Genomic DNA, 13,192 nt, shown 5'->3' with positions numbered 1-13,192 from the left:
GAGTGATATATTTGAAAGCGCTATGATAACATATGGTTTTATATGTAACACTTGGGTTTAATAGCAAAACATGACTAAAAACGCTATGTTTGGTTTTTGAATCCAAATCCTAAAACAAGTTTTTAAACCATAAACTCTAAATACAAACTTTAAACTCTATTTTAACATCAAATCATAAATTTAACTTGAAATGTTAGATATAAACTCAAAAATTAATTTTTTTTCCAAAATATTATCTCAAATCTTAAAATCAATACCTCAAACCTTTAACTTTTAAACCCTATACTCATACATTTATTCTAAACTCCAAACTCTAAATACAAATTCTACAAGTAATTAAAAACATCTCAACACTAAACCCTAAAGCATAAAACTAAACCTTAACTTTCAAACAGTAAAAAATTTAAACCACCAAATTCTAAATCCTAAACATATAAACTCTAAAGCATATCAAGTTTTTAAACCTTCTAAATATGAATTTTAAAACTATAATATACTCATAGTATAACTTCCAAACACACAAACTTTAATTCTTCAGTCAAACTCTATACCCTAAACCCTAACACCAAGCATATATAAAACCATAAATTTACTAAATATAAACTTCGAACTAAATTTTAATTATTTAACAAATTTCAAATCTAAATCTTAATCACAAAATATTTATATACAAACTTAACACTTATACTCTCAAAAATATAAACCCTTAAATCATAAACATAACCCTTTATACAATATAATTATACAAACCTTTATACAATATAATTATACAAACCCTATTATGCAGTTTAAAAAAGTGTATAACCACAAAATTAAAATTAAAATTTATATTTAAAATGTTAAATTATAATATATAATCTTTAAATTTGGAAATTTTTTAAAACAGTTAAAAAGAAATGTAAAAACAATTTTTATTGTCTTTTTTTTTGTGACCATTGATTGATTCTAATCTAAAGGTTAAAATTTGTTCTTTTATTTATCTTCAACCTTTTCTCTCATTGGTTAATTTTTTTTTGTCAAGGATCACACTTTTTAGCCATTGATTTGTTTTGATCTGAAGGTCTAAAATCACTCCCTCTCTTTTCTCACTCCCGATAGATCTGAGATCTCAGGGCATCATTATTGGTGTCCCTTAAGTTGGGCCCTTAAGTGTAGGGTTCCTTAGTTTTTAACTAAAAACGCTAAGGAACGGCCCTTAAATAAGGGACTTGAGAGAAGTCCCTTAGCGTTTTTAGTTAAAAGTTAAGAGACCCTACGCTTAAGGGCCTCAACCTAAGGGACACCAATAATGATGCCCTCATGTATTTTTTTTTGGGTTCTACGGTCTCACACTTTTCTTTCTTCTTTCTTTACAATTTTTACGCCTCTGTTCAATATCTTTGACTCTGTTCATTCATGCAAACAAAACGATTAGATTTGATTTTGATTGGAGGTTGGGTCCAGGAGTTGAGATGAAGAATCTCGTAGAGGAGACATGAAGATGCCTCTGTACAATAGTCACTGAAACAAAACGTCTCTGCACCTGGCCTATGTACGCCTCCTCTCAAGTTCCTTGGCGAAGACGACCAGGAGACGACGAGAAAGCTTCGTGGAGAGGAGACAATGACGACGAAGACCAAGGTGTCTGGATGCGATGACGAGAACGCCTCCTCTCTGCAACTTGCCTCTCAAATCCCACGACGAAGAAGAAGAAGAATCATGGCTGGATACGACGACGAAGGTCATGGAAGAACACGACGCCGAAGGTGGTGGTGCAGCGGGTGAGGATTGGAAGATGAAGAAGACAACGAAGGTGGTGTTGGTGCGGCGGCGTTTGGTAGTAATTAGGTTAAAGCTTGGTTTAGTTTTTGGTTTATTTGGTTTGTTGGTTTATTGTTTAATTAGATTTATTTTTTATGTTTTTGTAAACCAATTTAATTATAGATAAATTTAAATAATAAAGAAAATTTAATTCATGAATTAATTTTAAATTTTAGTTATGTTTTATTTTTAAATAATTAACTAAAAAATAATTCTAAAATAAATAATTTTAATGTAAATAATAAGAAAAAAACATGCTATTAAAGACTATTTAATTGCATCTAGAAAAACACTATAATATATGAGAATAGGATAGCAGAGTAAAAACCGCTATCTAATGTGTCTGACCTATTATGACGGGCGATGATACAACGCTTCAAAAACCGCTATAGTATCGTTATATAGCGTTATTCGTCCGCTATTAAAATGCATTTTCTTGTAGTGGTAGATATATTTTTGGACTTCATTTTAATAGAGTAGATGATTTATTATTTTCATTTTAGGTACTAATAATAATATGATTATAACTAATCATTTTAGTTATTTTAATGTTTTGTATTTTTTTGAATACTTATTCGGTTTTGGTTCAGGTCAAAATTGGTATTGGTTCTTTGGATATAACAATTTATGGTTCGAGTATTTATGCATGTGTCCAATCAGATTCAATACTTTGATTTTTGAATCGATTTTAAGTCGGTTCTTTGGTTTGGTATCTTGTCCAACCCTAAGTTTACCCTTAATATGATATTGGTTCTAAAAATAAGTCGAAATATCATATTACTTAAAGTGTATAGTTTCTGAAGATAGAGACAAATCAATAAGCAATATGAACTAACTATTTATTTTATTTTGTTTAACAAAAAACTTAGTAAACATTAATCAAATTTAGGCGAAATTACAACTCAGATGCACCTTATTTCAAAGTTGTGTATATGTTAATCTACCTCAAAAGCATAAAGAGTTTAAGGCTTGAGTTATCCAGAAACCAATCATCATTATGTCTTTACAATTACGGTTACTTGTCTAAATGAAAGAGAAGTAAACAAAGTGAAAAAAGGTAAAAAAAATATATCAAGCGTTGTAACACAAACAATCACGAAAGCTCAGGAAGAAGCTCCTTTCTTTGGCTTCGCTGCAGAGTATATATAAAAAGGTGAGAAGAAAAAGATCAAAGAAGATGGTGAAAATCAGGATTACATACACCCACTGAAGTGGATAACAGGCTCTATCTGTGTATAGTGGTCGGAGGTAATGATGGTGGAACATAGGAAGAGGAGAAGATGACGACGCTAGAGATGACCTAGATGCTGGATAGATTTTAATATTAATCCAATGATTAAGGTTTGTTTAATGTAAATATATCGGTCATCAAATAAATATATATAAAACATGCTACATTTTGCACAATATTGTTTAATAGGCCCAAACTTAAAACATGCCAAGATAATTTCAGATAGGACTCTATTTTAATAGATTAGATATACATCGACAAAAAAAAAAACTTATTAGATCTACTTAAATCTCATCATCTTAGCATGTGACTGTTAGAAAAATGACAATCATGTCACTATATAATTATTGAATTGATTTTATCAACTTTAGATTTATTTGTATATATATGGCCAATAATTTATTAGATCGTGAGTGCTAACAACACGTGCTGTGATTTTCCACCACAAGAGGAAGTGTCAGAGACAGACCGATAAAGATCTTTTCCCAATGGTGTAACGACTTTTCCTTGAAACCAAGGTTTATTAACTTCGGTCCCCACAATTATATAAGGAATTGGTGTAGAATCCTACTTTGGATAGACAACGACATAATAACATTTATATTATTCAATTTTTGTTTGACGGAAAAAACATAATATATGTTTCTATAGAATCCATCTGGATGCCACTAAGTTGTAAGTTAGGTTTCAGGAAATCGAAAATAAATATACGGAAAGAAAACATTTCCAAATGTAAAAACGTGATATTTATTTTTTTTAAGAAAAACAAACAGAAACATTTTAGAAACATCTATATATACACACACACACAATTGATTAATATATGAATTATTATTATTATTTTCTATATAGTTTATCTAAGAGAGAAGCCCATTAATAAAAAGTATTGTTTCTCTTTGTAATTTATATACTTTTTATCAAAGAGTAAAAAAGACCAACAATGTTATCATTCCATAAAACTTATCAAAATAAAAAATATTTTTCTATATTTATTAATTATTGAGAAATTAGGGGGCATGACCATAAAAAAACAAAAAATTAAGTGTATAACCATAAGAATCGACATGGCTATTATATATTATATAATGTTTTGTAATTATCCGAAAATATCCTTATTTACGCGTGCAAAGTAGATAGTTTGGTTTTTTTGTTTAACTAGGAAACTAAAAATGCAGTTTTTCTGTTAAAACACAAGCATGCGAGATAAAAAAACAGAATTTTGAAATTGCAATAGAGTGTGTAAGAAGTGGTTACGAATCGCAAAACAGTGTTTCCGAGCTTTGTGAGGCGGCAATCAAAAAGTTAGGGTTGCAGATAAGTTGACAAATCATTAGTTTCTGATGAATCCAGATTTGCAATTAAATTGTAGCCGTTGTTCCGGTGTGAAGGGAGTAACAGAGGAAGAGGAAAAATGTAAAATTGGGGAACTACATGCATGAGTTGAATATTTTAGCATGAAAAGGGGAACTAGCGGGAAATCGGCCAATTCCTACATCAACAAGGACCAACGGTCCCGATCAGTACATAAACATGTTACCTGTGCGAAAACATACATCAACTACTAGAAAGTTTAATTTTCATACGCAAACTTTCAAAATTTAGTTTTATCATACATTGACTTAATTTCCGTTAGTCAAACGTTGAGCTGTCGTTAACCAGTAACAGAAAATCGGCTAATTCCTACATCAACAGTGATCAATGGTCCAGATTAATACATAAACACTTCACCTGTACAAAAACATACATCAACTAATACAAAATTTAAATTCAATACATGAACTTTCGAAATCTGTTTTTAACATACACTAAAGCTTGACATGCGCGTCCGTGCGGATATTTGTTGTTAATTTTTTTATAAATTGTTTAGTGACATTCCTAAATATATAAATTTTTGTTAATTATTATGTTCCTATACATAAAAACCAAAGCCATCCGGATCTGAAAGACCCTATTCGAATCTCACCCAAAATTTTATAATACCCGAACAAAGCATAATTTTAAAACCTAAAAAAATTTGATATCCGAAAGAACCAATCCATACCCAACCGTATACTTGATATCCATATCTTAATGAAGTAGTTAAGAAGTATAAAAAAATGTAAAAGATATAATAAAACACTTAAAAATAGGTAAGTTCTGTTTTATATTTTTATAAGACATGCTGTCAAATTATTTGAAAAAAATGCAATTAATAAAGTAGTTAAGTTGAGTGAAAATAAGGAAAGAAAAGATGTAATAAATCTGTTGAAAATAGTGTTAGTTTTATTTTGTAATTAAATTTAATAAAATAGATTTACCTAATTTCCACTAGTCAAATAATACCGAAAATAAATGGTATGTCATGTATTGATTAAGTAAAGTTTTTTATTGTATTATGTGATAATTAAACCATAGTACGTAGTAATTGACAGAGAGAAATGAAAATGTTTAGCTTATCGAAGAAATTCTCTTTTCTCTTTGTTCAATTTTGTCTTCTTTCATTTTTTTGGTGTTAGTGTTTTCTGTTGTCGTAAAAGTTGAAGAAAAAATTAAAGAGAAAAACTAACTAATAAATTACACACAAAAAAAATCGTTTGACATACATGATTTATTTTTCTCATTCAATTACCGCGTAATACAGTTTAATTACCACATAATACATTAAAAACCTTACTTAATCAATACGTGACGGACAATTTATCTTCGATATTATTTGACTAGTTGAAGTTAGGTAAATATCAAGCTTTAGCGTATGTTAAAACCAGATTTCAAAAGTTCATGTATTGAATTTGAATTTTGTATTAGTTGATGTATGTTTTTGCACAAGTAAAGTGTTTATGTATTGATATGTATCATTGGTCCCTGTTGTTGTAGGAATTAGCCGGTTTTCTATTACCGGTTAACGACAACTCAACGTTTGACTAACGGAAATTAGGTCAATGTATGATAAAACCAAATTTTGAAAGTTCATGTATGAAAATTAAATTTTGTACTAGTTGATGTATGTTTTCGCACAGGTAACATGTTTATGTACTGATCGGGACCGTTGATCCTTGTTGATGTAGGAATTAGCCGATTTCCCGGGAACTAGCCAAGTGTAAAACTGTCTATTGAAACATCTGATGGAGAACATATGGTTGTGGGATTGGGTTGTGGGGGAGACAATGAATAGTGATTTGTAAGAGATGCCTATACTATATGAATAAATTAAATAGTATAGTTATCCGGTAACATTTGAAATAGGTTTTATGTTTAGGTGAGTTTCGAACTATATTCATTTGTACTTTCATTATTGTGTTATTTGATGTGCAAGGGCATTAGCCTATGTGTGAAATGTAGGAGTCTATTAGAAAATTTTGTGTTGTGACTATATTTATGGTAAGGGTAGATGTAACACAATAGTGTCTGTAATATCCATTTCAAGTATGTTGGAAAGTGACATATGATTTCAATATGTTACATAATCATATCTCTATATGCATGCATTCATGCATGTTGTTATGTAAGTCTTGAATGTCCTGCCTAAACTGTAAAACATGAATGGTTTTATTGTTATTTTTTTTGTTCAAATGAACATATGTTTACATGGGTTGTTCATTAATGTTATTATAAATCTGTAATGGCATAGTTGTGTTGTTTGTTTTGTTTGAATCAGTCATGTACTATACCATCTGACATGATAGTATAGTGTGATTTATATACATATGCGCTTCCATGATTGTCTTTGATGGTGTGAAAACTCATTATGCGTCACTTGTAGTTGTAGCGAAGACATACAGTTGCAGCCTTCTCGGCCTTCACCCAGACCAACTCCCGTAATTATATGTTGGATGGAACCCCTTAGAGTTTTCTCTACTCATATGCTACTTATAGGTTTTCGTTTTTACTAAGCTTTGCTACTAATATCTCCATTTTTACTGTGGTGTGCATCTCAATTTGTGTATTATTTCGGAAGTTATGTACGGTTAAGTACAACGCTAACGACTTGTTTATCAATTGACATTCATTTATAACAGTGTTTTTATTCATCTTCCTATTGGACGTCAAACTTATGCTTTTCAGCAGCCAAACTAGACTTCTACATAAATGTTTTTGTCTTTTTTTCTCATATTTATTCGGACACCATACCTAATATCAGGTTTCATATGTATTATATACCAGTTGGGTCATTTCTATACTATTATTGATAGTATAGAATAACTTTCAACTGCTTACGCAACAACTAGCTTATATATGGGTATGCTATACTAAATTCCACAATTATGATCTCCTTACGGTTCGAAGTAGTTTCTTGTGTTTCTTCCGTCGGAAGATAACACATTCGACCACCCTATATGACACAATGGCAGCGTCATTTATGTACCCCAGTGAATTAAGTAGGTAAGATGTTTTGTTTACGTTAGTAAATACTATAATACATACTTTTATAGTATAGTATCGGCTAACCTTCTGTCCCGCTTTGGGTTATTCTATATCCCAAATTGTGCAACATCATATCTAACTCACTCTTTTTTTCTTTTCTTTTTTTTTTTGTTTTTCTTCTTCATTCACCTCGATTCTATTATTGTTACCATCACTATTAATGATTGTTTTGTCGCTGCCGCCATCTTCTCTTCGACCATTGTCACCACTTGTCATCTATTCCACCTCCAGTGTAGGTTCTTTTCATCCCCCCACCACATATTCTTCTCTTTTACTTTACGTAGCAACAACGACATATCTTCATCCGCCGCTCTTATTTATACCTTCACTTTTACTGCTATTACTTACAAAATGATCTAAGAAGATAAACTAAATTTTAGTTTTTTGGTTTCATTCTATTATGACTGGTAGCATAAGAAATTTGGTAGATGCTTTGGTGTGTTTCTGCTTTGACTAACTTGTATATTGTATAATCTAGAATATTATTGCTGGTGTGGTATTTTTGTTAACGTTTGTAACATGTTTCTCTTTTCACCATGTATATTTGTATTAATACTTCGACTATATTATATGGTTTATAATATAGTATATTTCAGTTATGTTTGCCACACAATGTGACGCGCATATACTCACGCGTACTAGAGTGGAAGGAGAAAAATGTCAAGTTTTTGGCTCTAATTGTCACATCAACTATTCAATGGCTATATTCTTAATTTTTTTAGCTCTTATGAATATTGAGAAAAATCACCCTTAATTATTTACATATTTTTAAAATAAAAATAAAAAAAATTCACGTTTTTAAAATATGATAGCGAGTATTTAAGATAAAAACGTTAGTATCCATCGCGTTTTCAAAATAACATTTTCAAAAATTATTTCTAATGCGTTTTAAAAAGATTATGATTCCAATCGAACTATCAGTCGAGTTTCCATTCAACTAATTAAATTTCAAAGTTCTTTTAAAAAGTATAATCATGCCTTTCTGGTTAATAATAAATAATATAAATATTATATTTTTTTTTGTCAAATAAATATTAGATAAAATGAATAGCTTAGGTATTACATTGTTGTGATTCCAAATTGTTTAACTTATATAAATTGGTCGGTCCTACAGTCAAGAAAATAAAACAAAAACATGGAAACAAAATCAATGGGTATTTTTGGGAAGACGACGTATTTCCACACCAGAACTATCATATAGTAACAAATGTACACAATCTTTCAACCTCGTCGTAATTGCACACCTTATAACTATCACAACCAATTTCCACACACGATAATAGTTTGAAACCCGTTTCTACCTAAAATTTAAAGGACGAACTGATACCAACAAATAGCGGTTTAAAGTTGGTTAGTGTTACCTAAACCTGAACTTAACCAATGTTTAACTTAACTAAACCATAAATGACCCGATTAGAGAAAATAAATCGGATTAAATGAACCTAATTCAATTGGGTCTAATAAACCTGATTGAAGACCCGATTAAAACCAATTTGAAACCCTAAACAAAAATCCCTTGTCTCTCCCGCGAAGAACGTCTCCTCTGCTTGGCTCCAATCAGGTAATTTTGATAATTCTTTGTCTCTCTCTCCGTCTCTCTCTGTCTCTATCTCTCTCTGTCTGTCTGTCTGTCTCTCTCTCTCTCTCTCTCTCTCTCTCTCTCTCTCTCTCTCTCTCTCTCTCTCTCTCTCTCTCTCTCTCTCTCTCTCTCTCTCTCTCTCTCTCTCTCTCTCACTCTCTCTCTCTCTCCCTTTCTTTGTGTCCTTATTGTATTGTCTCTCTGTCTCTCTGTGGTTTTGATTTTCAGTCTCTCTGTTTTGTAGAATCGACAATGGAGTCATGGACTGATGCGAATGTTGAGTGGAATGATGTACCAGAGTTCGACCTCTTGCTCGAGCGCTAGAGACTCCACTCGAATTTCCAGATTCATTACTCATACTTTCTGAATCTTTGCTCTGAATCTCTGTTCTGAATTTTTAGATTTTAGGGTTCTAAGAGATGAAATCGATTTTGGGGTTTTTAAAACGAGTTTGGGTTGGGTTTAAATTGAACCTTAGTCGGATCTTCGTTTGGGTCGGATTATACCAATATCAACCGATACAAACTGGTTTACTATCAGTTAGTATCATAAACCATTAAAACCAAGCCAAATTTTGGTTTGTGTGGAAACGGGTTTCGAACTATTATGTGTGTGAAAATTGGTTGTGATAGTTATAAGGTATGCAATTACGACGAGGTTGAAAGATTATGTACATTTGTTACTATATGATAGTTTTGGTGTGGAAATACGTCATATTCCCGGTATTTTTTCAACACTTCAACTGTGTAGCATTTGTTGTCAGACAGTAACAATAAAACGCTCCACTTTCCATTTTCCAACGTCTATGAATCGAAGTTTTAATAACACACCTAGATCTGGCACCAAAATAGAGAGCTTCACAACTCATTTTACAAATATCCTATTCCAATGTCGGCTAAGCCAAACACCAACATAGTTCGCTAGTTCTACTATCTTCTCCAAACGCAAATACAAACCGATTATTAATGCAATCCTCTTACCACACAAGCGGATATCAAACCATTCTAAACCATGAAAATCAAGCCTAAGAACGGAACTCAACACAAAAAAAAAGCAAAGAGGAGACGTTACCAGTGCAAGAACTAGAGCCGACCACAACCTTACCAATCTTATCTGTTCCGTCTAAACCTATTATTGGATGTAGGTGAAACCACAGATTTGAAACCTTTCACCATGTTTGATTGACGAAAAAAGGTTCTTTTCAGAACGTACAATTAACAGTTTGAAGGACAATTTTGAGCAGGGAGACTTGATTCTTGGTGGAACCGGAGGTTAGAACATCATCCTCAGTAGTACATAAGTGACTTTCTCAAAAAAAAAAATTATAAAATAATAAGGACAATTGACAGCTTGCCGGATCAGATTTTCAACACTTTGGATATCGTCAGATAATCCTCTTCTCTTTCACCTCTTTTGATCTTTTCTTTTTATCATTTAATTCTGGAAAAATCCACCTAAATACCATCAGATGCATGCTCTGATGGCGTAAGTGTTCATGATATTACAAACAAAAAATGATGCAATTTTTTTATTTTCTTAACCATATAAAATATTTTACTAAAAAAAAAATCATTTGGCAAAAATCTTTCAGATCCATAAGGTGGATGCAAGATAGCTGAAATAGAAATTACAAGACTATAGTTTTCTTTAAAATGTATGGACACCTATGACTATTTATGTCATGAGACCAGTTTTTTTTCTTGAGTAAGTCATGAGACCAGTTAGGATTTCCTAATGTGGATAAAAAAGTGGATGCGAAAACTTTATAGAATGTTTTTAGCTAAATACTTTTTTTTAATATTACTTAATGAAAAACATTACATATATAATATTATCACCAGCAATTTTAACTCCATCATCTTGAACCGACATATGAGATCTATTTCTAATGGGTGCTAGTCTAACAATATTATAATATTATTTCTCATTTAATTAATTGTTGAGCTACCATGTTAAGATTAGTGCAACAACGTTAAAAAAAAATAATGTTGTTCTTAGGGTTTTAAATCTTATCGTGAGGTATATATGATTCTTTTTACGTACTTATCGTGAGGTATATATGATTTTGGAGTTTAAAAGATGCACGACCACCCCGATAAATAAATAGTTGAAAACTTGAAACCCAAACTCGATCTTTTAAACCATATAAATATAATCTTACGTACCAATGTTGAGAGTTTAGGGTTTGCCAGAGATTTTGCTAATAAATAGACAGAATCTAATCCAACATCTGATAATTCACGATAAGATTCACAGAACTCTCAAAAACATATCCCTAATTAATTAATTTTGGAGACCAACATGGCCCGAAGCTGGTCTTGCGTGTACATTCTCGATCCCATCTTCACCGTAGCTTGTTGAATCATAAGATCATGAATCACCGAAATGCTAGCATGATTCAACTCAACATCCAAATCCATAAACGCATTCATCAGTCTCGCTGCAGGATGATTTCTCTTGCTCGATTCCAGCCTAACCATCGCATCGCATCCAAGAATCTTCACGTCGATATTAGCCGTTTCAATCTCCGATGCGTTTTCCCCGCCCCTACAGACCACGTTTCTTCCCGCCATCTCCTCTTTGAGTTTGTTGAGCTGGATTTGAATCGCGTTTCTCTCAGATTCCGCGTTTTCTGCTCTCGATTTCAGCTCCTTAATGTAACTAATCGCGTCTCCTAGCAACGACGCTTTGTCCATCTTTGATACGTTTGGCACAGTCGCTCGTAACGCGTAGAATCGCTGGTTTAGCTTCTCGCGTCTCAACCGCTCCGCTTGTACGTGATTCAACGGCTCTTTCCTACCGTTTGCAAGTTTTCTCCCGCGTTTCTTTTTCTGTTTGTTTCCCGGAACCACCGTGGCTTCTATGTCAGAGTGATCAGAACCATCAATGTCCCCGGCGGAATGTAAGAGTTCACCGTTGTCTATCGGTATCTGATGGGGATAATTCCTGTTCGGACTATGTAGAGCTCTCTCTAACGGGGAAATCGCGTAATTTACGGTTTGCGGATAAACCGGATTCGGATACAGGTTAGCATTGACGGTTACGGTACTTGAACCACCACCATTCTCTAAATGAGTTGAGAAAGGCTGGAAGGAGTTCGAATTCGGATCACCCGAGAAATCTCTGGATCCTTCGAAACTAAAAACGACTCGGATCTTATTAAAAAGATCCGGGTTTTGCTGGATCTCAACCGTGGATCCAAGCTCCAACACGCCGTTATCCAAAGGAATACATACGATGGTTTGCAACCCTGAATCCCCACCCTTTTTAGCACGATCACAGCCCGACGCCAATATATGATCCGACCCGGTAACCCAAACTGGTTTATACGTAGCAAACGCCTTACCCGGTAACCCGGTCTCACTACCAAAGCTAACCGTCATTGAAACCATATAAAACCACTCCGTATCCGACACTTCCACGTCATCTTCGCCTTCTATCACCGACACATTTTCGTCGGAGATCATCGAGCTAAGCTCCGGCAAAATGATACTCCAGTGCTCTCTCTCCGCCACCGTCATCCTCCTCCTCCTCCGCCGAGTATTATCAGCTTCTTCGCCTTTATAAATTCCATCGCCCCATTTGAGCACCGACTCGCCGGAATAGTCGTAGTACGACGGTGTCCAGAAAATGGCGTAGGTCCAAGCCTCGTGGGTGCCATTTAACACAGCTTGTAACCGCTTCTGGAGAGCACTGTCTGGGCTGGGATTCGCCGGAGATTGTGGCGGCCAGAAACCGGAAGAGGGAGAGCTCATGAGAGCGTCGATCATTGATGCGGGGACGTTTGTATTTAAGCTATCCATCGTGGATTAGTCTTTGAAAGGAAGTGTTGTGCATGGAAAATTATAGAAGCTATCTGAAAGTTTGTACGTTATAAACTCTTTTTTTTGTTGTAAGAACGGGACAGAATATCTAATACACGTGTGAATACTGATCAACTGTGTAGTGTTTATTATTAAACGAGTGGATATCATATGGTCGTCGTTGGTTTGTTTTTCTAAATTATTTTCTCTTTTTTGTTTTTTTTCTTTAAGGCCAATATCTTATGAAAATGATTGCTCGTAACACTAAATCTTTTTGTTTTGTTTTTTTATCCTTCAATACTTTTTCTGCTTTGTCACCATTACACCATGCATCTTCTTCTTAAGATCAAATTGTTTGGAATAGTAAGATTCACCATA

The 13,192-nt window shown here is 33.2% G+C and overlaps 1 protein-coding gene and 1 long non-coding RNA gene across 2 annotated transcripts; both read right to left on the bottom strand.

The window, feature by feature from the left end:
- Positions 1 to 2,623: 2,623 nt before the first annotated feature.
- On the bottom strand, positions 2,624 to 9,078 carry LOC125578285. The gene is made up of 2 exons (XR_007316370.1): positions 3,002 to 9,078; positions 2,624 to 2,932 (listed from the first exon to the last, which is right to left on the bottom strand). It is a non-coding gene; the product is annotated as an uncharacterized LOC125578285 (long non-coding RNA).
- A 2,048-nt stretch (positions 9,079 to 11,126) lies between these two features.
- Positions 11,127 to 13,192, bottom strand: LOC106366842 (transcription factor bHLH28-like). The gene has a single exon (XM_013806508.3). The coding sequence runs from the start codon at positions 12,812 to 12,814 to the stop codon at positions 11,291 to 11,293; it is 1,524 nt and encodes a 507-aa protein (XP_013661962.1). The 5' UTR covers positions 12,815 to 13,192; the 3' UTR covers positions 11,127 to 11,290.

This window comes from Brassica napus, chromosome A9 (assembly GCF_020379485.1).
Source record: "Brassica napus cultivar Da-Ae chromosome A9, Da-Ae, whole genome shotgun sequence".
Taxonomy (NCBI): Eukaryota; Viridiplantae; Streptophyta; class Magnoliopsida; order Brassicales; family Brassicaceae; genus Brassica; species Brassica napus.
This window is presented reverse-complemented; position numbering and strand designations above follow the sequence as displayed.